The sequence below is a fragment of the Ceratotherium simum genome, chromosome 6 (genome assembly GCF_057802395.1).
Source record: "Ceratotherium simum simum isolate JZ-2026a chromosome 6, ASM5780239v1, whole genome shotgun sequence".
Taxonomy (NCBI): Eukaryota; Metazoa; Chordata; class Mammalia; order Perissodactyla; family Rhinocerotidae; genus Ceratotherium; species Ceratotherium simum.
In genome coordinates, this window is record NC_141905.1 from 2,462,718 (window position 1) to 2,489,111 (window position 26,394).

General features: G+C 37.4%; 1 protein-coding gene across 8 annotated transcripts in view; it reads left to right on the top strand.

The window, feature by feature from the left end:
- NRG3 (neuregulin 3) overlaps window positions 1-26,394 on the top strand; it is a 1,039,619-nt gene that overhangs the window by 906,773 nt on the left and 106,452 nt on the right. For 4 of the 8 annotated variants that reach the window (XM_087431778.1, XM_087431783.1, XM_087431779.1 and 1 more), the window contains exon 4: window positions 19,057-19,083. The exons of 1 other annotated variant lie outside the window; for it this stretch is intronic. In XM_087431778.1, coding sequence (XP_087287904.1) covers window positions 19,057-19,083 — 27 coding nt within the window. The remainder of the gene's footprint in view (window positions 1-19,056; window positions 19,084-26,394) is intronic. 3 more of the 8 variants (XM_087431780.1, XM_087431785.1, XM_087431786.1) reach the window with 1 other exon arrangement.

Here is a 26,394-nt window from a genome sequence, read left to right on the forward strand (position 1 = left end):
GGAACTCAGAACCCATCTAACAGTTCCCTCCCTTAGGGCTGTCAGAGAATTGTGTAAACCAGGCCAGGAACTAGAATATATCCCTTTTCTTACATTGGCCAGAACTCAGCAACATGGCTCTGCTTCACTGCAAGAGCGGCTGGGAAATGTAGTCTTCCTGTGTGCCCAAGAGAAAAATGAGATGGTTTTGATGAACACAAAGCCCTGTCTTTGCCTCACAGGGATTTTTTTCTGCTTTGTTCCCTGATGTATCCCAGGCATCTAGAATATTAGACTCTGAAACATATTTGTTGAAGTACTAATGAATAAAGAAGATATCAATATGAAATGAATAATAAATATAAGAAATTATAAAGGATTAAGCTTTAACATGTAAGTTATTAAAATAAATATGAACAACTGGATTCTCCCATTAAAGGATAGAGACTAGGTGAGAAAACAAAGCACAGCTATGTGCTTTTTTAGAAGAAAGACACACTAGTGATAACTGAAGGTAGAAATAAAGGGATGAGGGAAGAGATGCTAGTCAAATACATTTTAAAAAAAGGAAAGCATAAAGTTAAAAAAGAGTCTCAGTATTAACGAGAGGCAAGCTAAGTTTAATGGGATGAATCAGGATAAAGAGAGACAATAAGTAACAATAAAAGCACAATTTATCAAGTTGATAACCAGCCATTAACCAGTATAAACCAATCTACATAGCAACTAAATATATGAGGTAAAATGCGTTAGATTTAAAAAAGAGTTTGATACAAATACAATTATATAATTATAATGGAAACCTCCAATACATCTTTTTTCATAGTTGAAGAGATCTGTAGAGAAATATATATAAGGACACAGATAAATTAATTAAGACCATCAATACCATAAATAATTGAGAGTTAAGGTGCATATTCTACATATTAATGAAGTAAATCACAAAAAATGGCAGAAATTACAAAAGCAAGCTTAGCTGGCTAATATGTTCTAGTGAGTGACTCTTTTTATTTGCCTCGTTTGTTTGCTTCAAAAACATTTCCTTAAGTGTCTCTTTCTAATTAAATCCCATTATACATGATGATGGACTCTGCATTTAGGCCCTATTGCCACAGCACTGCTACAGGGGGTGGTGTATTCACCCAACTATAAAGAAGTCCTGCGCAGAGTCCTGTGCAGGGAAAGGGCTGTCTCTGGAGACCAAAGACCGAGTTTGAGTTCTAATCCATCACTCAAGTAATTTAACGCCTCTGACAGATACAATCTATATCTGGAATCACAAACTTGAGTTCACATTCACGCTATTATTTGTCAGTTATATGATCTTAGGTGAGTTACTTAACCTCATTGAGATTCAGTGTTCTCATCTCTAGAGATGTAATTCTGTCTGTAACTTCAACGCGCTTTTACATAATAATACAAATAGTTCATCTCTAGGATCCAAAAGGCCTCTGCAATCTCCATTTCTAATAAGGAACTGTATTTACGTTAGAATAACTAAAAAGCCAATTGAGACACTTTTTGCAAAATAAAGGAACTGTATCCTCAAAAGAACAAGAGGTTAATTAAGGCAGTGTTAAAAATAACAGATGCTGTCACTTCTATTTATCAAATTTCCAAAACATAGGCCAGAAATTTAAAGAGCTTCAAGTGTTATAGACTTGTTTTGAGTTTTATACACACCAGTGGTAGTGCTTAATATAGAATTCACTTAATAGGTGGTCAATAGTAATTAACTACCTTCTTTCCTTTGATATCTGGGAATACAATTAAGTTGATGGAGCTGCATCATTGCTCTTTCTGCCACAAACACTGACAATAGTCCATTGGGATTTTCCTGCTCAATAAATGATGAGCTTATTCCTCAATTCCTGATAAGTCCAAATGATTTCCTTTCTCACATATATATTATGATTGAAAATGAGGAATTTCTGATCTACAAAATAAGTTGCGATACTGGAAGGAAAATGTCAAAATGTGCTTATACATGTAAGGCACAAGAGGAATTGAAACATGCCCAGGGAAGACAAAAAGAGAGCATTATGTTAAAAATCCTAGTAAATATCTGATGGAAGAAGGACAGAAAGAGGGGGAAATGGATAAACTGGGAAGAGGAAGAAGCAAGGAATGAATAAGGAAATGTAACATTTGTCTCAGATCTTTGCAATACGCAAGAGAAAAAAATTGACTTGGAAGAGTATAGATATTTTAGCAAAAGGAAAAAAGAAATGCTTGAAATGAGAAAGATACAACACAGTAGGTGTTTTGTTTTATCCACCTTGAATGTTTCTGTGAAAGCCGACCACAGAAAGTACTGAGAAGTAATGTTAATGCAGCCTAACTTTAAGCTACCATGAACACATGCACACACACACACACAGAATTTAATAGATCTCAAACTTAAAATGCATAAGAATAACCCTGGGAGTTTATTAAAAATACAGCTCATAGAATTTGCAATTTTAGCTCACATTTTGGCTGATTCTAATACAGATATTAACAGTCCACAGTTGAGAAACACTTTCTAGTTGTTCTATACTTCATCATTACACCTAGAGAGATGAATTTCCTCCTAACATTTTCATCTTGGTTCCTGGGTGGGATTATAGATTCAGAACAACTTAGGGAATTGAAAATCACCTTTTTAGTTATGCAGCAGAACCCACTAAGATCTGAATGAGCACTCTGTACTGAGCAGAACATTCGTGAGACTTTTTCTAACCAATGGATTGTGGTTACAAGAGAAGAAAGAGATAGCAGGCAAGCTTGACACAAGATTGAGAAGAAAAGAGACTTGAAGCATCCCTGAAAGAGAAGATAATACAGCCCATAATGTGAAGAAAATATTCAATTTCAACATTCTGTAATTTGGGGAATTATAGCAGCTGATGATGCTGCTGCCTGCCAAAGATCTATGAAAATGCATTTGTGTGGAACAAATAGAGCTCGCTTTGAGGGACTCCTGAAAGGTAATTACTCTTCAATAGCAGTAGAATTGGAAGAGCTGTGTAATGGTAATTAATGAAGCACTGCTAAAAATTAAAAGGCAGAAATTCTCTACTTGAAAAAGCAGACCAACCTGCAGGAATTGGAACTTATAAGAGTAATGTCAAAATGGTGTGTGTGTGTGTGTAAAAATATATACACACACAATATAAAGATGATAAAACAATAAATAAATAATTGTAAGAAGAATTACATAAAATAGAGGTATAACAGTGTATAAATCCTTAGTTTCTAGAAGAAAGATGTCCATTCATAAACAAAGTTATCATTAAATGAATTCTGCAGTAGTTTGTTTTTTGGGTTTGTGGTTCAAATACAACCAAACAGAACATAGTAAATGCATGCTCACTATGTATGAGAAATAGAGCTAACGCTTTTACCAATTAAGATTATGTTCAGCTGCAAGTAACAGAACACCCAATTAAACAAGGATTTCTGTAAATTAGGGGTTTTATTTGTCTTAAGTGATGAGAAGTGCAGACGTGTAGGGAGTCTGGGGCTGTACAGCACTACAAACTATCATCAGAGATTCAGATCCCTAAGTTATTCTCATCAACCAGTTTAGCATGTGCCTTCCATCTTCCTTCTGGCTGCCTCATGAGTACTGGATGGCTGTACCATCCACTCCAGGCTGGGAGAAGGAGGAGGGCACCTAGCGAATGGCTAAATCTTTTCACAAAAGATCAACTAAATCCATTCCCTTACAAAGAGCGTTCTTGAAAGCCCACCTTAGAAATTGTCTATTCCAGTGCTATAAAACAGAATCGTATCATATGGCCACCCTAAATGGCGCAAGGAAGGCTGAAAAATGGAGTATTTTAGCTGTGTACAATGACATTTTGAAGAGATTGTGGTAGAGTGGAGAATAAATATCAAGTAGGTAAATAGCAATGCCTACCAAATTAGATGTATTATCTAATTTAAACATTTCATAAATTATGTGCATTTTATTTCTTAAACGGATGAGGACATTGAGACAGAGAAAGATTAAGTAACTTGCCTAAGGTCACACATCGTTATTGAAAGACAAAATCAGGAATGAAAGCCCATATAATCAGATGCTAATATCTTTTTTCCACCATACCATATTCCTCCAGGTACCATCATGCAATATATTCCTTAGAAAGTCAATTTCAGAAAATCTGTGCGTCATTAGTCAGTCATGTGTTTCAATGCCTTTTGATGGTGGAGATTGCATTTCTTCATCCTAGACTGAAAACTTTTTTAGGGCACAGGCCATGTCTTCAACATTTTTGTATCCCCAGTCCTTAGTCCAAGGTTTGATTAGTAGAAACCCAGCAATGCTGGATAAATCTGGATTTAGAGACTATATTTTCACCTCACAGAATTCAGGGAAGAGAGTTTTTAAAATTATTCTAGTGCCCACACAAGGCTTCATAGAACACGTTATATAGAGTACACATTAAGCAAATATTTGCTAAAGCTTAAATAATTAAAATGTGGTTTTTATATGGATATAAAAGATACATATAAAGAGAAAGAAGAATAGCAGTAAAAAGAGCAGTGCTTATTCAAGTTGTGAGTTCATTTGATAAGAAAAGGTCACATAAAACTGGAAAAATATTAATGGATAAATTGGCTTATGAGCTGGTTTCATTGTGATGAATTTCATTCATTCACTCAAAAAATATTTGTTGAGCACCTACTTTGTACCAGCCGTTGTTGTAGATGTCATAGATACAACAAATAAAACAATAAACAGATTGTTATGGGTGGCATTGTGTCCCTAGGATTCATATGTTGAAGTCCTCACAGCCAGTACCCTAGAATGTGACCTTATTTGGAGGTAGTCTTTACAGAGGTAATTAAGTTAAAATGAAGTTATTAGGCTGGGTCCCAATACCATACAATTAACGTCCTTATTAAAAGGGGAAATTTGGACACAGACATGCACAGACGTACAGAACACCAAGTGAAGATGAAGGCAGAGGTCTGGACGGTGCAGCCACAAGCAAGGGAGGCCAAGGATCGCCAGCAAACCGCCAGAAGCTAGCAGGGAGGCGTGGAACAGGTTCTCCTTCACAGCCCTCAGAAGGAGCCCATCCCGCCGACACCTTGGTCTTGAAATGCTAGCCTCCAGAACTGTGAGACAATACATTTCCGTTGTTTAAGCCCCCCGGATTATGGTAATTTGTTATGTCAGCCCCAGCAAACTAATGCACAGATGAAGCCCCTCCCTCATGGAGCTTTCCATTCTAGTCTGGAGCAGGGAGGGGAATACAAAATTAGCAAAGAGATATGGCAATAAATTCTGAGGACAAAAGAAAAGTAGGGTGAGGGAGATACGAAGTGCTGTTTTATATAATATGATCTCTGATAAAATGCCATTTATGGAATTGTGTCGTGTTGATATTTGGAAAAAGAGCCTCGAGAGCAGAAGGAGGAACAATCCATGCCTCCAGGAAGAAAGCTCCTGGGTTAGAAGAGCTGCCGGGAGGGCAGAGTGGCTGAAGGGAGAGAGAGAGAGAGAGAGAGAGAGAGAGAGAGAGAGAGAGAGAGTATGGTAGGAGTATGGGCAGAGAGTTAATAGAGGAACAGACTGCATAGGTCCGTTTTAGATTTTGATGACGAGTTTGGCTTCTATTCTGAGTGACATGGAGCCACAGGAGGGATTTTTGAGCAAAGGAATAATGTGATCTGACAAGTTTTAAAAGGATTTCTCTGGCTGCTGTGTAGAAGAGACTGTAGGTGGGGGCAAAGTTGGAAGCAGAGAAATCAAGGAGGAGGCTACTGGCGGCAAAACCTTCCAGATGAGAGATGCAGCTAGCTTGAGCCACAGTGATGGAGGACATGATGAGATAGGTAAGGAAGGGTCAGGTGAAGCATCGCAAGTACAAGGGAAAGCTTAACAGAGAAATGGAGACCAGTTCTACAGAGGATGCTGCAAGAGTTTCCACTTAGGAGACGCAGTTAAGGGGAGTGGCATTGAATGTCAGTGCTGGAAGGAACAAATGAAGTTGGTCGAGAGGAGAGTTTTGCTTGGTGCGGTCATGCAGCCATCCAGAGCAACAGGGTCATGAGCCGTCACACAATTCACTCCTCTTGCTCATCTCTTTGAGTGACATTTCTGGACCCTAGTGAGCTGTTGTCACAATTTAGTCTTTGCAATGAGCAAATGAATTTCATTTCCTCTAGAGAAGGCTCAATTTGAACAAGGGGAAAAATGTCATTATTTAAATCTCCTACAGCTATGAACCCTTTATCTAGGATTTACCGTCTGTCTATTAACGCGACGAAAAGGAAAATTACTTAAAAGAAAAATTCAAGCTGATTTGACACCGATTAAGTAAAATTGTTTGGTTTAATAATATCAAATGCTCATAGCAAGAACAATTCAATAGTAAGTGCTTAACAGCTTGAAATCCCACAAAATTTGTCGAAAATTTCTTCGCATCTAGCTGCTTAAATGTTTTGTTTAGTTACCATACAAATTACCTTATTTTATGTTTCAGTTTTTTCAAGAGCAAGAAATGCCTAGTATTTTTAAAAATAAAATTTTAAAAATAAAGTCAAATTTAAGGATAACATGGCACTATTGAGTTCCATGTAATTGTATCTACTTTTGCAATATAATAAATAAATTAATCACATCTTAATTTTGTAGTAGCAACAAATCTCAGTCTATGAAATATGGAGTGGATGTGTATAAAAGGCCTTTTGTGTAGTGGGTTCAAAGATAAATACTTGAAACCTGGATTTGAATCTCAGCACTGTTAGTCACAAGTTGAGGCATCTAGTTAAACCTCTTTGTGCTTTGGTTTCATCTCTAACACGGGAATAAAATTGCTGTGGGTATTAAATGAATTAAGACATATAAAGTGCATAGAGGGATGACTACTTAGATTAAGCCCTCAAAAATTTAAGCGATCTTATTATCTCTATTACTTGAATTTCCTTATTTTCTATTTCAAGTTCCATTTCATTGGGTTAGAGAAAAGTGTAATCACAGTTCATCATTGACTCCTGTTCCCTGAGGACTACGTCAAAGTTCTGGAAAGAGGTATGGCTGGGGCAGTGCCCAGGCATTGGTGCAATTGGAGCAGGGCAGAGGTTGTGGGTTGGATAAATTCTCTGTGCCCTTGCCTATCCATGCTGGCATCTGCTGAGATGTCCTAATTAATTACTATCGTATTTTCAGTCCACGGAGGTCGTTGCTGGATCCTGTGGTCTTCCCAGCCTCATAGCTCATTGATGTCCTGCCTACCAGGTACACGGGGAATAAATTGGTCTGCATAGCTGCTTCCCACCCTGACACAGCTGAGATCCATTCCATCTAGGCATTCTATCCTTCAGGGTAAAGCTGAAGTTGGGCGAGCAGTGGGCATGGGGTGCTCTGTGGTCTTGCTGCTTCCAGGGTCTGTACTTAGCAATCTCAAGGCAGCCTTGTTTGGGAACCTATTTCATTTCCTCTAATTGGAGCAGTGGGTGTGGTAAGAAGTGCATGGTTTGGCAGACATTTCTAAATGTCACTTCCCAGGTATTTGGGCTTTCCTCCATTTCTTCCCTTCACCTAGAAAATCTTTAGTGTATTAATCTGTGGGAGGAACATGGCTCTCTGTCTATACCATAAAATCTATTATTTTATATTTCGATTGCTTCTAGGCCAAGGATTTTGCAATTCACAAACTTTCTTTTTTACTTTTCATTACTGAGACTTCCCTTCCCTGAAGCAATGGAGGAAGGAATGCAGGAGAGAAGGAATTACCAGTAACAGAGATCACATTGAGTAAAACTTCAAAAATCCATGCAGCTATTTAGTTTTTCTTTATTTACTCAGATGCTCTCTCTGTGCCAGGAACTGTCCTGGAATAATATAAAGACAAGCTAAGCATGGTCTTTTTATTAAGTTGCTTATAGTCACTTGGGGGAAGATGAGTAAAGTAAACAAATAAATACACTATTGAGAGTAGAGTGTGATGAAACTTAGAGTACATGAATATAAAGATAAATATACATAAATAGAGATAAAGTACATAAACAAAAAGTTTCCATGAAAGATTATTTCTATTGGAGACATTGTATGGACAAAGATGTGCTTCCCCAAGCTGGTTTTATTTGAAGTGAGTGGCTATAAGTAAATAAAGTTCACCAGACTGCACATGAGCAAGGTGAAGCATTGGAATTGGAGAGGGAACGTGGAGGTAGGGGCTGGCGAAGCAGGCTGGGCCTGGATCATTAATGTCTGATTTACATGGCACGCTAGGCAAGGTGGAAAGTGTTCTGTGAATGACAGCGGCATGGTTTAGTGAAATGAGATGCTTCTCATCTTGAGCAAATTAGTCCCCCTCTCTGAATCTCAGTTTCCTCATCTGTAAAACACTATCCCTAGAAAGGATGCTGTGAGGATGAGTGAGGGGGATGTCATATAGACTCTGAAGTATATCATTTGTGGAAGATAGTTTCAAGGAACAATGTTGTAGACTCTATTCATTTGCCTGGCCAATGTGTAAGTGACATAAAAATAGAATTTTCTAAATCATCCATACTCAGCTTCTGACATCTGCACACGATTTTGAAAAGATTATCTTACCAATAGGATGCCCAGCAGAGTGATTATTTTCATTCAAATATCTAGAAAACACATATAAAAAGTTATTGAGGGGCTTTGGGGGAAATAAATAAATAAATAAAATTAAAAAAAAAAAAAAGTTATTGAGACTATAGAGGAAGGTAGTGAGAGAACAAGGGTAAGAACTTCAAAGTACTTGGATTCAGCTGAGTTCCCAGCTAATTATAGGCAAAATTAGATAATGGTTTCTTCCATTATTTTAATAAAGGAGCTTCCCTTGGTTTTTCTACACTACTAAGAATAAACCAGCTACTCTGGGGGAAGCCATTATTAGGAGAAGGCTCTGCCAGTTTAATTTTCATTACTTTATTTGTATTAAGTAAAGGAAGCTTACATTAGTCCTTATGTTATTAACTACTTAATGGATTTAGGAAGCAGGTAGCAAAAGAAGAATTGTTCTTTGCATTTAAATGAGACAACACTCAGCTGATTATGCATTCAGGGAAAAAAGTTTCATCCTATTGCTACATTTTAAGTCTGCAAAAGTAATAAATTAATCCATTAGTGAGCCCAAGTGTGTCGTCTGTTGTGCTTATTATCAAGAATTCCCAGGTGTGCAGGGGTTTATAAGTATAAATTGATGTGACTTTTAAACTTAGTAACAGAAATATCCAGCAAAAGGATCATAAACTCTGAAACTATTTCCATAGCAGTGCTTTTTATTAAAAAAAAAAAAAAACTTGTAGCATTAAATATGAAATTAAGATGTTCCCCAATATTGGACTGTGTTATCTTGTCAGAATGAAGCAATGAAACATAGTCAACATCAGAAACCATAGGGTTGCCACATTTCCTTCCCAGTTGCCTGATTTTAGGTATCATTTGAAGAGCACAATACCAGATATTAAGCACATTGAATATGTGCATTTATATAAATAAATCGATTTATTCAGATACTCATTATCCATCCATTTGTGAATTCAGTCAACAAAACTGCTTTGAGCAGTTACTACCTGCTAGACAGAGCGTATAGTCTGGAAGGAGGTGAGATCGCCACACAAATGACCATAAGACAAAATTGAAAGAGCAAAATGTTACTGGAAAGGACACCTCTCAGGGAATTGTCTGAGCTGACTCTGAAAAGATGAGCAAGAGAAAGCAGCTCTTCCAAAGATCTGGGTTCTAAAAGCCATGTTGTGTTGAAGCACCTTCATTCATTCCACAGATGATACTCAGCTTGTGTATAGAAAAGAGGCAGGGGGTGAACCCAGGAGTGGAGACCGTGATTGCCATGGGTGCCTATGGATAAAAGCCTTCCCTAAGAGGCTTTTCTCTGCAACCCTAGTGGCTATCAATGCTTCTTTTTGCTTTTTTTCCAAAAGACATTAAAGAACTTCTTATATGAGTGAGTAGTCACCTGTGTGAAGGCCTCGGTTGACTGAGTTGGTAGAAAGGAAAAAGAAAAGACTTTACCTTTTTCTTTTTTCTCTCTCTCCCCTGCAGATGATTCACAATTCAATGAGGAACAGACTATGTAACTCCAAATATAGAGTTTGTATGTGTGTGTGTGTTTTAGTGGAAATGCCCATAAAATCTGAAAAGCTAAGGTGACAAATATAGCCTGAGAGAAAGCATTGTAGTTTATGAACATGGTTTATTTGTTAAAAACTCTCACAATATACCTTCAATGAGAAAGAAAATTGGTAGGATTATGTAAAAAGATTCAATAAACATTTACCTGTCATCTGCTGTTTGAAAGGCACTAGGGGAGGTGAAGAAGGACCGGGGAGAAGATCCTGGTTCACCCAATTAATTATGATATAGATATATCCCTATCAGTTATAATTCAAGGCATAATAATCTTACTTCTAAATAAGATCCCGTTATCATTCATAGAAAAATAGAGCAGGTAGTGTTATTTCAGGCATTCAGAGACGGCTGCAGGAGGAGTTGGGCCTTGACAGATAGAATGAATTTGTAAGAGGAAGACTTGGGAATCCATCAGGAAAGATATTCAAGGCTAGCGGAATGGCTGGAATAAGAACATGCGTGTGAGTATGGGGCCTATTTGGGGAAGTGCTGGCAGAACAGAATGCTTAGAGAGTCAGGGGAAAGGAGTGATTTTTTTTTTCATATTTTTAAGTGATTTCCTACAGGAAAACTTTAAATAGCCAGCTACCTTCTGCATTTGGAACTGTTTGTAATATAATAATTTTTTTCCATACAAGTGAATACTTCTGCATAAAACAAAATATAGCAAACTAAACCAGACATTGACAATAGACAAGCCTGCCATTCAGAGGCCGTGATTGCCTGCCACTAAATGTGAGCCCAAGCTAAAGTGTAGTTATCAAAAGGAAAAACAGATGTCAGGTCCATCTCGTCTCGTCTCACACCATTTCTTGATGGTATCAGGCATCACTGAAGAATAAGCTCCCAACACACATGCTTGTTTTTGGCCTTTGCCCTGGAACAGTTACCCCAGCCTATCATAAATTCCCCTTTCTCAGCGGCCACCCATTTTCCTGAGTCCTAACCTAAAAGTACCTCTTCCTGGTTATGACCTTCACTTGCCTCCTTAGAATGAATTCTCTTTGCTACTTTCTTGGCAAGGACTTTCTCTTTTCTTACTTTATCGTGAATGAGACTTTTTGCTAGCTCCATTACGTCACTGCATTTGGATGCTCCAGATAAATATCTTGGGCAGCTGGTCCAGGACCAAGACTCTTCTGCCTCACACAGGTCCCTTAGGAAATCATTCTTTTTTGTTTTTGATGAGGAAGATTGGCCATGAGCTAACATCTGTGCCCATCTTCCTCTATTTTGTTTGTGGGATACCACCACAGCGTGGCTTGATGAATGGTGCATAGGTCCGCACCTAGGATCCGAACCCACGGACCCTGGGCCACCAAAGTGGAGCACATGAACTTAACCACTATGCCACTGGGCCCACCCCAGAAATCTTTCTTTCTGATCCCTCTGTCGTTGGCAGATGGGAGGCAGAAGATCTCTGTTCTGCGATCTCTATGTTACCAAAGCTGTCATCTCTGTTGGAAGGTGGGGGTTAATTGTCTTTGTTCTTTATTTAGTGGAGTGTAGCTCAAAGCAATGTTTCTTAAAATGTGTCCATAATTTTCTGAATTAGTATTTATTATGATGATATTACAATTTTGAATTTAGCAGTATCATTAAAAGCATAGTATTAAAACAATTGTTAACAAAGTCTTTAATTAGTGTGATAACCACAAACACATGTAATGCTGATTGCCATGTACATCTTTCTTTCTTTATTTCCCTTCTTTGAGTAGACTTTCCCTCATTTTATTATAATCTTTATATCAATTAACCATAATCTCTTCTGTATGTCTTCATTGATATTAAAATGGATTGAAGTTGAAAAGTTAGAATTAGTAAAAGTGCACACAACAGCTATTTCAAAGATTGCTTAAATGGTTTGAAATTATTAAGGGGTAAATCCTTAAATAGCATATAGAATAATATTTTACCATGGAAAATTTAATATTTTTTCCTGATAATTGACCACTTGTTCAAGTCAATACTAAATTACATACAAAAATCATGTGACAAAGTTATATGTATGTTGGATCTTTTCATGTAATAACCTGGTGATTTGTAGACTCATGTAAGTGGTAATTAAATGTACTTTGATTGGGGGAAGCTTTCTGGAAACATTTGTGGATATTGTTTTTTTTGAATATCAAATGAGGTGTCATGTTCCTGGGAATACTTAAAAGCTCTAAGGTGACGGAAAGCAGGCTGGATGTGCTCTGAAGGAATACAAACACCACATGCGGTGGGCAGAGGGGTGGACCCAGATGGCGTTTCACTCACTCTTTCAATAAATACTTATTGAGCATCTACAAAATGTCAGACTCTGTGATAGGCTGCAGTGATCAATTAGTGAGCAAAAGAAACGGCTACGTTTCGCTCATGGAATTTAAGGTACTTTTCTACCTTAAGAATCTACAAATATGACCTTTCATTTTTCAGAGAAGCCTGTTTTCTTCAGCCATCAAATGGGGCTCAGTAGCACCACTTTACAGGCTAATTTATTTATTTATTTTTTTGATGAGGAAGATTAGCCCTGAGCTAACATCTGTTGCCAATCCTCCTCTTTTTGCTGAGGGAGATTGGCCCTGGGCTAGCATCTGTGCCCATCTTCCTCTGTTTTATATGTGGGATGCCGCCACAGCATGGCTTGATGATTGGTGCTTAAATCTGCGCCTGGGATCTGAACCTGTGAACCCCAGGCCGCTGAAGTGGAGCGTGCAAACTTAACCACTCTGCCACCCGGCCGGCCCCTAATTTTTTAAATTATATGAAATAAGGTGTGTGGAAGTGCCCAGTCAGAAAATATGATAAGCTGAGAAAGTCGATAAAATATGAGAAGATGCTGGGGAAATTATTGTGAGTTTCAGGAGCATGAATCCCTAGCAATTTCATCTATACAAATTTACTATCATTTATTATATAACCAAACAAGCAGTACATTCTTTTTTGAATGAAGAATTCATATAGAATTACCATAAATGATGGTAATTCTTATTCAATTCTTCAATCTGTAATTGTGCACATGGAATCAGAGTTAAATCTAATGCTCCCAGATGTTTTCAGTGGAAAATTCTACATGTAAGCTATTTAGGCAAGATTCATCTTTGAGGAGCAGCCTAAGCAAATGGTCACTTGTAAACCTCATTTTATGAACAGAATGCCCATTTTGAGTTTGCACTTCGTATACACATGGCACAGTGTCCATGGCTGCCTGCTTCTCCTCCTTTGGTGCAGATGAATATTCTTACTTAGAGGATGAGAGGAAAATGTAAAATTGGGGTGTCTCTGTTCAACAGGATTCAGTAATAGAGCTTTTGAGAAGGAAAATATAGACGCCGTGTTTCATAACAAGGCCCATGGAAAGCAGAAGGGGGCTATGTGCTTCTCTGGAAAAGTGGTTTTGCTTTTCCATGATCGGTGACCTGCCTGGTGTGAGGCTGGCCGCAACAATAATGCCAGGGCTTGCTCTCAGCGGTAGAAAAGGGTGTCAGTTCAGATGTGATGGAGGAGAGAGGGGGATTGGGATTGCAGAGCAGAAATAGCCACAGAGAGTCCTCGGACTTAGGCACATGATGCAGGCCGATTCTGTGTAAAATTGACTCTAAATTTATTTTACATGTATAGAGGAAAGACTAGAAAAAACTAGAACAAAAAATTAACAGGAATTACTTTTAAGAGGTAGTAAGAGAGGTATCAATTTCTTTTATTAATATGATTTTATACTTTCCAAATTTTATTCATGAACATGTATAAGTTTTAAAATCAAATATATATGTGCAGATAAAAATAAAATTATATGTTTAAGGAGGTAGCATAATTTAGTGATGAGAGCATGGAGTTTAGAATCTGACCTGCATTCATATCCTAACTCTTGCGCTAAATATTTGGAAAAAGGATAATGTGATGATGTCCCTCTCGTTTTAGGACATTGTAGAATCGAACACAGTGCCTAGAAGGGCCTTGGCTGCCTTACCCTCCAGGAGTGGGCCCACACCCTTGCCAGCTCTCCTTCCCTCCCTGTTGTGGGACCTACAGCCTGAGAGGTTCAGGTCTTGCTGCTACTCTGCTCCCAGTTGCCACATTCTGTTAGTGACTGCCAAGTGTCACTTACCCCTAATGACACAGTTATATGCTCCGGTAGCCTGTGGTGAACCCTAGTCCCCCATCCTTTGATCCCTTAACCTTTTTGAAAAGTATATATTCTGTGGCTCCGTGTATTGCTTCCAGACTGAAGCTGCCTTCAGCAATTACAGCCAGGTCCACCCTCGGCCCTTGCTCTCCTCCTTATCAGGAACCTTAGAGTCTTTCCCAGCCTTTCCTAGTTTGCTTGCCTTGTTATAATCAACTGCGACATGCATGACAATGTCCTGACCTGTGACGTCTCATCACCTTGTCCATGATCTTATCTGGGAGTAAGCAGAATACACGGACCCACTGTTGAACCGTGATACAATTACATCCCTTCCCAACGATTCTAGAAACTCCTAGAGAATGATAACCTGAGGTGTTAAGGATCAGCAAACATTGAAGACCCAGCCTACCGTCTTCATAAATCCCATTTAGTCTTCTCAGTTGAGACGGACCTTCTCTTCCTCAAGTGTCACCAATGAAAAGTCATTTGACAAGGATCTGTGGGTGGAATCTACAGAGTGACAAATTTCAGTTGAGTTTTTAAGATACATCATTTATGACTGACAAGCTTTATAGCAGAGCAGCTGGTTTCCTCCACAGAGTGGGTACCATCCATCACTAGTTCACACGGTGCCTCATGGCAGGTGGTTGTTGACATCAAGTTGGGATATACTGCCTCCTGAACCCCGCCAGGAGCGTCTCAGCACACAGGAAGGCCTGTAGGGATTCTTGCGGTGGGGAAGCCTGTTGAACTTGAAGCTAGTATTCTAACTTTTAAAAACACGGAATAATATTATTATGTAACGTGTTTTCCCACATGCCATGAAACAAGGGTTTAAATCATCACATTTTGGAACGTTCTATGATAGAATTGCCTTGTTTGGTTACTTTTGACACAGGAATGACACTGAAGCCCACATTCAGGTTGCATTGTCCCCGTGCTGCATGGCAGTGAGTTCCTCATCACAGGTTCGATAACAGCTTGTCTCATCTCACTCTGAGATTAGAACCAAGTCAAGGATTGTTCTTGCTTGAGCTCCCTCACCCTGCCCACATTGAGAGAACTGTTGGTAGCCCTGTTTGTCTGTCAACATATAAACAAGAGCCTTTGAATTGCTCATACACAAGGAAGCGTGGACACTTGGGAAACATGGGGGCCTTGAATTTCTAGGCATTTTTGACTTTATGGAATATTAAGTTCGTCTCTCCAGTCACCTACCTAGCCCTCAAATCTTAAGAATGTTTCAGGTCTGCAGCAGAGCTGCTGGCATTTGTTAATCATACTGCCAATTTTAGGATTATTTGGTTCAACATTTGACACATATTCAGAGACACCCCTTTATAGATCCCTTGCTGTATGTACAAGCAATAACTTCAGTTGGGCCAGCCTCGTCATGAAGAAATCTCCCTAGTGACCAATGAAGAAATATTAATGATTTGCCAGTTTGGTTCCTTGGAGAGAGTGAACCCCCTCCCCCTAGCTTGTCTTCGGCACGTCATCAATAAAGGAGGGATGGGCAGGTCAGTAAGTGGTGCTTCCACAGAGCCTGCGGATACTTGAGAACAATTTGTTCTCTTAAGTGGATTATGTAACTCCTCCCTGTACATCTCATTAGCTGGTAACTTTGTAAAACTTAGCTTTTCTTCACAGGAAGGGCATATGGAAATCCTGAGTATAACTGGGGGCTGAGTCAAGCCGCTTAGGCTCCATCACGTCTCCACCACCTACCACCAATGTGGTTTGGAGAAAGTTTGTTCACCCCTCTGGGCCTCTGTTCCTCATCTGTGGAATGAGGATAATGACGACCTTCTAAGTTTCTTCGAGATCATGCTTAAAACAGTCCCTGGCACACAGTAAGTGCCCAGTGAATGTTAGCCACTGTTGTAGGATCAAAAGGTGAGAACGTTCCAAAAGAATTGCAATTTTTACATATAAAAGTTAATCAAATTGCTAAAGAGTTGGAAATTATACATTCTAATACATGCCGTAGGGAAATCCAGCTGTTCCTGCCTAGAATGGGCCTCTTCTTCCACCCCGGTGTCTGTGCAGCTCTCGGCACGCAGTCTGGTGAGTGAATCAGGAAATGAATGATTAATTAGCTAATTCTCATCACACTCCTCTTGATGTTTTCATGCAAGCCTGAATATTCCCAGGAAGGCTGTTTGCTTTAAGAAATAGCCAATGAAGGGTTATGAGAGATATTGTGGTTTATGTTCTGTGTATGACTTAGTTAACAAAATTAATTGCTTTTCTATTGTGCTATTCATAGATTTTCATTGATCCTTTTGTATGAAACAGTCTATCAGTATCTTTAGACCTGCAATAACGATCACAGTGTTTAGCATTTTAATAAAAGAAAGGAAGAATATGTGTGTGTGTGCATGCACGTGAAGGAGAGATTTTAAATAATCTAACTTTTTATTTGTATATTTCAGTGGTGTCAGTTTTCATGAGCGTCATTATTAAAATTAATAATTTCCCAATGAATGCCACCTTGCTTGGTAGTATTTCTGAGAATTATAACTCTATTAATTATATGTAAATTTTCTGCTGTGTTCAGAGAAGACAGAGTTCCTTTTTCTGAAGATTTCTACTTACACTTTTCAGTGTTTGGATAATTTTCGAATTATGATTTCTATCTCTTCTACTGGTCATGAATTCATTGTAGTTTAAAGGATTCAAATTGGCCTCAAATTTAGTAAACATGGTACTCACCTAGTGCAATCTCCAGACTCACACAGCCTGATTCTCTACATTGCTGATCACATATAGAGGTGGAGCCACCAAGGCTGTGGGAAGAATGAATAGTGACCATTGGTTATACAGCAAAACAGACTTCAGACACCCAGGCAATTCTGAGCCACCTCAGCTCCACCAGAAAGTTCTTGTCCAATGAGACTGTGACTAATGGCTTTCCAACTACCCAGTCATATCACTGAACATCTGTGGTCCACTATTTGAGGTGCTCTGTTCCCATATTTCTATGCACATTCTTCTCCTGTTTTCTTTCCTGCACCTTCTAGTCTGGCAGTCTGCAAAAGGTTTTTATTCCTAATCTTTTCTTTTCTTACCTTTAGTCTTACCTTTTACCCAAAGCCCTGTTTTTAAATAAGTGTACACAATCCTAATAAGTCTTAAGTATACACAATCACGAAGCTTCAAGAACTGAAACGTGGTCTTGCCAACTTTTCTATAATCCCCATTCTTTCACATAGCACATTCTCTCCCTCCCAGGAGCAATCTTATGAGTACTTGGCCCCTCCAACCAATGCACATTTTTCTGGTTTTCCATTACAGCACTATTACAAATAGTTACCAGACCTTTTTCTCCATGAGTTCCCATTGATTTCTGAATTACTTGAGAACAAAAACCCTGTCTTTTCATGAAAGTGTGCTAGATATCTATCATAGTATATATTAAGCAGTCAAAAATGCCATGTAAATAAAGGAATGCATCTACTTTTTAAAACACTGTTACCTTCTTTCTCTATATAAGACACATTTCTCAATTAAAATAGGTCCTAATCACTTAACAGATGAACTATTTACGGTCAAGTTCGTAGAGACGGAAAGTAGATTAGAGGTTACCAGGTGCTGGGGGAGAGAGGAAAATGGGAAATTATTGCTTAGTGGGTGCAGTTTCTCTTTGAGGTGATGGAAAAGTTTTGGAAATGTAGTGCCGATGGTTGCACATCGTTGCAAATGTAATTAATGCCACTGAACTGTACACTTACAAAGTTAATGACAAATTTTATGTTGTATATATTTTTCCATAATCAAATTTTAAAATGAATTATTTACAAATAGGAAAGGCACTGAAATATTCAAGATAACCAAATACCTATTTTCTAAAAAGAAAATCTTCTTTGCTAAATAAAGAAATGGTAAAAGGAAGCTCAACAATTAGTCTTGGAAACAAATACAATTGTAGCAAAGCTTTTTTTTTCATTTATTTTCATTTAAGAAATGTTTTACTACAACAGAAACTATCACTAAATAATGAAATGAATTTTAAAAGTGGATGAGTGAATAACTGAGTGATTAGAAGAAAGCACCACTTAAATAAACAAACCCCTTAGGTTGATGCCTGGGCATAGCTGGGCCCAGTTTATCACTCTGCTGACCACAAACAGACATTAGCGAGTCAGAACGGTCGGCTGTGCAAATGCACAAGGAACAGACATGGACACGTCTGTCACTGGTTTTTGACAGGAAGCATGGTCAAGTTTAATAGTCATAGAACTTAGGGGTCAGATAGACTGGTTTTGTGCCCTGGATCTGCCTCATCTTTTAGGGCCTATGTAAAATTTTTGATCTTGCTGAAGCACAGTTTTCTCATCTAACAAATAAAAGAAAAAAAATCAACATCATTGCTTTTTTTGTCAAAGAAAAGAGCACCTGTGTAAGTCCTGTTATGCGGAAGTTCTTTCCTTACTTGTTCTTAACATAGAGCTCCAGATAAGTTTATGTTGAACAAGTAGTTATTCTACGTAAAATATCATGAGTTCTGAAGATAACTTTAGTACCAAATATGCTTTGTCTAAACAGGTTTTTGTTTTTGTTTTTTTGGCTAAATTTATACTTAGCATGCTTGGTAATTGATGAAATATTATTCCATGTAAAGTTCCAGGCTTTTGGGAAATACCCGTTAGTGTTCAGAGCACCCCTATTGCTGTAATCTGTAAATTTTCTCTCTCAAGCAAACATGGTGGTTAAAATTGAGACACATTCTTTGCCTGGAAAGATCAATCTTATAAGCATTGATGTCCATGTGGAACTGTCTCTAATCTTTTTCTCTTTCTCTGTTTCCCTTCCTTACACGCTGACTTCCGTGCAGCAGACCACTTGGGGATTGAATTCATGGGTAAGACTAAACAATTTCCTCCATAAATATCCTGAAAAAGCTATGTTTGATAATGTATATAGTATTCTCCTCCCCCATCTGATTGTAGTTGAAATGTCTCATTATCAGATGCCATTAGTAGTTAAAACTGTTTTTGTCGATTTTTCACTAAGGATGGCTCAGAATGAAAGACTTAACTGCTTACTGAGAAGGCAACTGAATGTTAAGTGCAGCTCTGGAATCACAGAGGTTGGATTTGGCTCATCGCTTTGATTGTTTGTTCTAATTCTTAATTTTCTTACCTGTAAAATAGGGATAATAATAGTTCCTATTTTACTGCATAGATAAATTGTTTAGCACAAAGTCTACAAGATGACAAACACTCAATAAATGACAGAAAATTGATGATGGTTAAAAAATGTCCGTTTTTGTTATTTTCTGCTCTAATTCCTTTTCCATTTGCATGATGACTGCTTTGCATACATTTTGGTATCAATCTTAATTTGGAGTATGGCTGTATAAACAAAATTAAAATATTTCTTTTGAAAGTATTTGCAGTGAATGGCATGTTTTTAAAAGCATTAGAATGCCTTCCGTGGGAATTATTTTCTATACTCATAGATAATTACCTTAAGAACTGGCCATACTTTTCTGACTCTATGTTAAAAGTAAAATGAAAAAAAAAAGCGTTCCTTAAGGTTGATATACATCATGAGGCTAAAATGGAAAGATAGGAGTTAAAGTTAGTGAAATTGAGAAGACCTAAATTTGAATCAAAATTCATAATTCTCTGCTTATTCAGCTTTTGTTGAACTTCAGATTTTTCTCTTATATGATATGAATATGGATACCTGCTTCATACATGCAAATGTTTATTATGATAATACTTATAAATTTACTTGTATTTATTTATCCATTCACTCAGCAAATTTTTATCAAGTGCTCACTATAAACAAAGAAAAAATGCAAGATATATTTTGCTAGAGATAAAATAGTGAGAAAAAATAGACAAAAAAAACCCTGGTTCGATGGAGCTTATAGTCTAGTAAACTTACAGAGGATGTCAGGTTGTAAAACTAATAAATATAAAATTGCAAGTTTCCTAAGACCTATTCCAGGCAAGATGATATTAGCTTGGACTAGTGTGATAGTGGAAGATATGGGAAAACAATGATAGATAGTTAGGACATGATATCTACAAGTATTTGAGAGGAACTGATGTTGAAGGTCAGAAAAGGGAGACTATCAAGAATGACTACACGGTTTATAGTCTGCATATTTAGATAAAAGGTGGGCCTACTTGCTGAAAAAGAATACTGGAAGAGGAACAGATTTGTGGCAGATGTTTACTAGATTAGGTTTGAAAATGTTGCGTTCTGGGTGCCTTTGTTATATCCGAGAGAAGATATCCAGTTTGTAGTTGTATTGCTGGAAGTTTTGAAGGTTAATTAGAGATTAGCAATTGCATATTTATGCTGGAATTGACCTTCCTTGTTGTGTGATATTATGTATTATTGCTCTATTATCTGGGTATTAGATCATAGAAAAAGCAGACAGCTCAATTCCTGCAAGTTTGGGGTTTTGCTAGATAGATGTGATGATAACTCATAAGGGCAATGAAATTCAGGGTAATATTTAAATGAAGCATCATGAAATGTAAAGTAGATGTAGAAGGAAGTGAAGAAAGGATGACTATCTGAGTGGAATCAATGAGTAGTCATCATGGGAGTACACAAACAAGTTGTTGGCATGGAGAGGAGGTTGTAGTTATATGGGCCAGAAATCATAGAAAATTATGGGCATGGTCACACAGTAGAGCATAAATTGTTTGTCAAGAAGGACACATGGTTTGTACTTTCCTCACTTACTGATGATGGTGGGGATTAGCAGCATGGAGGCCTGAGCATCAACAGTCATTTTCAGGATAGTGGGTACTGGGCCTACTGGATAGAGAAATTTGCCCCAATAGACTCTGGTGATTGCAGCCTTTAAGACTATAGGCTCCAGAAGTTATATAGTAGAATGATTGCAGATACAGGCAACACCTCATGGCTGGTGGGTGGGGCTGGGGTAGCTTCAGACCCCACAAGTAGTATGGCCATGGTTATAGTAAACAGAAATTGTTTATCACTGTTGAAGAAATGGACCAGTCACCATGCTATTGGGCTTTCCCTGAGGACCTCCAGTGACACTAGTACCTTATAGTGTAACTGGTATGTATTAAAAGGTCTGTGTTAAAACATTTAAAATAATTTAGTTACTGGTAGATGAAAAATAGTTTGTTATTATGTAGTTCATCTATTTGAATCTCAAGACTAAGGTTACAGTGAGTCCTGCAAAAGTTAGAATCAAATCATAGCTGTAAAGCCTCACAGGGAGTGAGTTCTCCGTGTCTGAATATTTAACTCCAGCAGGAGAGATTGCCTTGGAGGGAAGGGATTGGGCAACAAGTCAGAGTTAGAGGGAGTCTGTAGCATGTGTATAGATAATGGCAACTAATGAAGGATTGTTTGAAATGGTGAATAGGTTAGTGGATACATTGTTTTCACTGACCTCACTAATTCTAGACACTTTCATCGCCCCAGGTTGCTCTAAATGAATATGTGAAATACTGTTTGTTGCTTTGGGAACAAATATTTTGAGATTTAACTTGTGATTTTAGAATCCATATGGGTAAAATTCTTTCCATTGAAGGTAATATCATCCCAGTAATATAGCATCTTTAGGTACAAATTCAGATGGGAAACAGAAATGTAGGCATAGTCTCCATAAACTTAATCATGTAAGTATATTGGTGTGGCTAAAGTAATTAGTGCCAGTTCTGTTTTAATGAGTTCTAGAATACCTTTCTTTTCAACTTTCATCATTCTTGCTTTGGGTTAATTTTACCTTTCCTTGAGTTAGAAAATGCGTCACAAGGTGATGATCTGAAGCACATATGTCTTTTCCCCACATCTTTGTATTCCCAATGGCCAAATCTATAAGCACCCTTATTGGTCTGACTCAAAACTTGAATACATCATACAGTTTAACAAATTCCTGTTTATAGCAGGGAACTCCGCATCATATGCTTCAATAATCCTATTATTATTTAATCAAAACTTACTTATCACACTTACTGTATGCCAGATGTATAAGATATTGAAGATGCAGATATATAATTTAAATACCTTAATACCCAAGGGCTCTGAGACCTAAAAGAGAGAAAGCTACACATAATTGAAGTGATGCAATAAGTGCTATTAAAATGACTTAGGCAAGATACAATAAAGGAAGGCAGAGAGGGGGGAAGGAAGGAGGAATGAAAGAAAGAAAGAAAGAGAGAGACAGAGAAACCGAGAGAGAGAGAGAGAGAGAGAGAAAGAAGGAAAGAAAGAAAGAAAGAGAGAGAGCAATTAAATGGGCTCAGAGTCAGCTTCCCAGGGGAGGAGATATGTAAACTGAGTACCAGCCAAAGCAGATAAGCTGTGCTAAGTGATGCCATAGTCCAAAAGTGATGTTTTTCTGAGTTGATTTAAGAATTTTAAGGAATAATTATCCTATTGAGTAAGCCATGCCGAACCTAATGTTCATAAAACTGTCAGCATTCTAAAGGACTTTTCCTTAATGATATTCATGAATTTTTCTTAATGATGTGTCTGGGATTGGTACAATGGAAATTTCAACAATAAGTACTGCTCTGGAATACAGTATCAATTAAAAAAATAAAGTTAACTGATATAATTAGGACAGGAATTTGAAGGTGCATGAAAACACAAAACTGTGTTTGTAAAAAAATTTTAAAATCAAACAGTTTATATTAAACCAATAATCAAAAAATATTTCTTGAATTCATGAGTTAACCTACTCATTCATGCATGTATGAGGGAAAATTGAGATTTTTAGGGTCAGATGTTCAAACTTTCCCTCACAGTGTGACTAGATCAGGAGATGGAAAAGACAAACTTCTTCATAAGCACAGGTACTCATTGAGTTGTGTGAGAAATCCAACCAATCATCCAGAGGAGACAGATGGCCAAAGGGCATGTCAGACTGGCCAAGTTTGGAAGGCACGTTGATCATGAAGAGGGATTTCTCATCTGAGAAATAGCTGGCTACTGTGTCAGGTGCTCAATCGTGGAGCATATCTCATTATATTCATTTGAGCTATTTGTTACACAGCTATTTCTCTGACAATGCTCTAGGCATCAAAGATGTTTATATAAAAGCAGGTACAATGCCATTTGCAAACATATTAGCAAACCACAGGGAGAGCTGAAGATTGTGTCGGAGATCTTTCATGCAAATTTCTTTCATTCTCATATGGAAAGATAAAATGAACTCTGTCAGTTAAATGTCTTGTGATTTGATATTGTTTTTAGGATAGTGTAATATATTTATGCAAAGTCTGATTGAGTAAACTCTGGTATAAATTTTTTTTAAATCCAAAGATTTATAAAACTTACGACAAATAAGATTCTTAACTAAAATCTTACAAAGTTATTCTGAAATAATGTCTATATTTTGAAGTTAAAAAAGACAGAGTTTTTTATAAGGAGAGGTTTAGAAATGTCTATGGTCTAAAATATTGTATAGGTTCAGAATTGGTAGTTATTACTTCAAACTTCATCATATATTATCTCTTCATCCCCTCATGTGAAAAAAGAGAATGGTTTTAGGATATTTTAGTAAACACTGAAGATAGTCTCCTGAGAAGTGACCAGTTTCTAATTCTGTTTGGATAATATGAAGTGGGGATTCTGTCCTTAAAGCTACCCTGCTAATTATGAATGAATTGGTGTGTGTTCCTTTAAATCTAACAGGCTCATATGTCAGTCAAACGAATTCATGTGTATGCCCTAGTTTGCGAATTGGCCTTAGAGATATAGAAGTGAGGATCCTTTTGCTCTAGGCTGAAATCTCTGAATTAGACTTACTTAGAACAAAAATGTTTCCATTCATTTGAACATATCATGTTTACTTATACAATAAAATGGTAATTTCTGAATAAATGTGTTTGTATGTGTGTTTGTAGAGGGGGTGCAATCAAGAATATTTGTTTAGTTTTCTCATATTAAACTACATGAGAAATCAGACATGTCGGAATACTGTAAGTTAACATTATTTAATGCTTGACATGTGCCATAAAATTTACATTGTCTCATTAAAATCTCAAAAAAATGCATACTGTAGGAACTGTTTATATTCTTATCTTACAAATGACAGAACTGAGGTCTACATGAGTCAAATATCTCATCCAAAGAGCAAGGAAGTGGCAAATACAGGATTTGAACCTAAGTCTATCTTCCTCCACAGCTCTTGAATTCTACTGGTGACTAACTGCTGGGCATGTCACACAATGAGGGCTTCATGATTACTCAAAGAGCTTGTATTCTGGCAATGTTTCAAGTGGCAATGCAGATCTATATCTAATCCTAAGGTTTGAAGGTAATGTTTTCCAAGTACGGTGAGGTCATAGGAATCTTGATAGTAACTCACATTATCCAAGCTACAAGAAAATGAAAAACAAACCAGACACCAGTTTATAGCTTTACATTCAGAAGTATAACTGCCAAGTATACAAAAAGGCTCACATTGGCTGGCATTGTCGTCTCTCATATAGGATACTCTAGAGAAGCTGTATTGTATTTGAAGAATTCTTGGTGATTACAGACTGTGTTGAGTGATACTAGTTGCATGGCCCTACTGTTGAATGCCATTGGGATATAAAAGCCATTCATTTCCTCAGTTAGGAGACATGTGCCAAATGGAGTAGTGAATTGAACCATCTCTCTTCAATGACTTCCCAAGATTCTGCTTAAGAAGCATTTACACAATCTTGTTTTCTCACTTACTTTTCTCTTTAGCAATGTGACCACTCCTTCTCTCTTGACACTATGGATTTTTTTAACATAGGTCTCAGTACAAGTGCTAATAATTTAGTTCTCTTGATCACAAGCCCCTCCAAATCTTTTTTCTTTTTCTTTTTTTTGAATGAAAAGATATCTTGATTTGATTTGGTTGTACCCAAGACCCCCTAGCCACACATGTAAGGATAATATTTTGGCTTAATTATATATATGATTAATCTAATATTAGTCATTAGCACATACTGGTACCTCCAATGGTTAGAAGTAAAAGTCTCTAAACAAAGTCATGACCGGTAAGTCAAATAGCCTAAATTCTGACAGAATTTTCAGGTGAGATTAAAAGCTTTCAGTGATCTTTGAGGAACGGCTATAACCAAGTGATACACTGGAAAATATGCAGATATATTAATTATGATTTCTATAAAGGAGAAAATGCACATTTCTATAAACACATTTGTAGACTAGATTCTAGAACTGGTTAATGAAATTTTGTGAGTAGACACTGAGAAATGTATTTGTTGTGCACTATTGGAAAAAGCAGTGCTCTTCACTGAAAGCTGACACAGGACCACTACATTTTTGCCAAATTAACATTATGATAATTTTCATAAAGATACTAAATGACTAGGTTGGGAGTTTCTGTGTAGGTAGTGAATACATAGTCTTCGGCAAAAACCTTGAATAGACTCTCATGAACTTTTTTGTAATATGGTGAAGCATGGATTATATCAATTTAGTGATAGGTGGATTTGGGACAATAAAATGCAATATAAAGGATCAAGATCAGCCATGTGTGGAGCTTCTAGTTGCTTTTAGGGTAACATTTTTATTAATGGTATAAATAAAGACATAGCTTAAACACTCAAAAAATTATTGAAATTTTTATAAAGGGTGCTTGCTAATTTATCAGATTGAATTAAGATCTAACAGAAAGGATTGAATTTTTGGATTGTCAAATTGGACTCAAAAGAATTGGAGATCTTAACCAGTATCAAGTTGATTACATATATATGCCAATTATCTAAAATGTGCATAAGTTGATAGTAGATGCCAAAGATCTTCTGAATATGTGCTAGAAAAAGAAAAAAGAGTAACAAAGATGTTCAGATTGTCATTGGAAAGGAATTCCCAAAAAGGTTAAAAAATGAAGGGACTTTTATATGCAATTCTCCCTGACAGTTGCGTCAGGAGCCAAGATGAATCTGTGGAATAGGAGTGAGGAAAAATGGATGATGGACGGACATCTGAAGATGCTGCAACGTGCGGCTGCTGCAGGTTCTCCACAGCAAGCAGAGTGTCTGCTTTGTTGGCTTACAACCGTTCGGCCGACCGGTGTGTGGAGCCCCTTTGAAAGATCAGTCTCTGAGCCAGGCCAGACCGTGAGATTCACAATTCAGTGTGTGGGACAGATATGTAAACCAATTATCATAGTTCAGTACAAAAAGGGCTTTAATTGAAGTTTTGGTGTTTTTTGTCTTTTTTT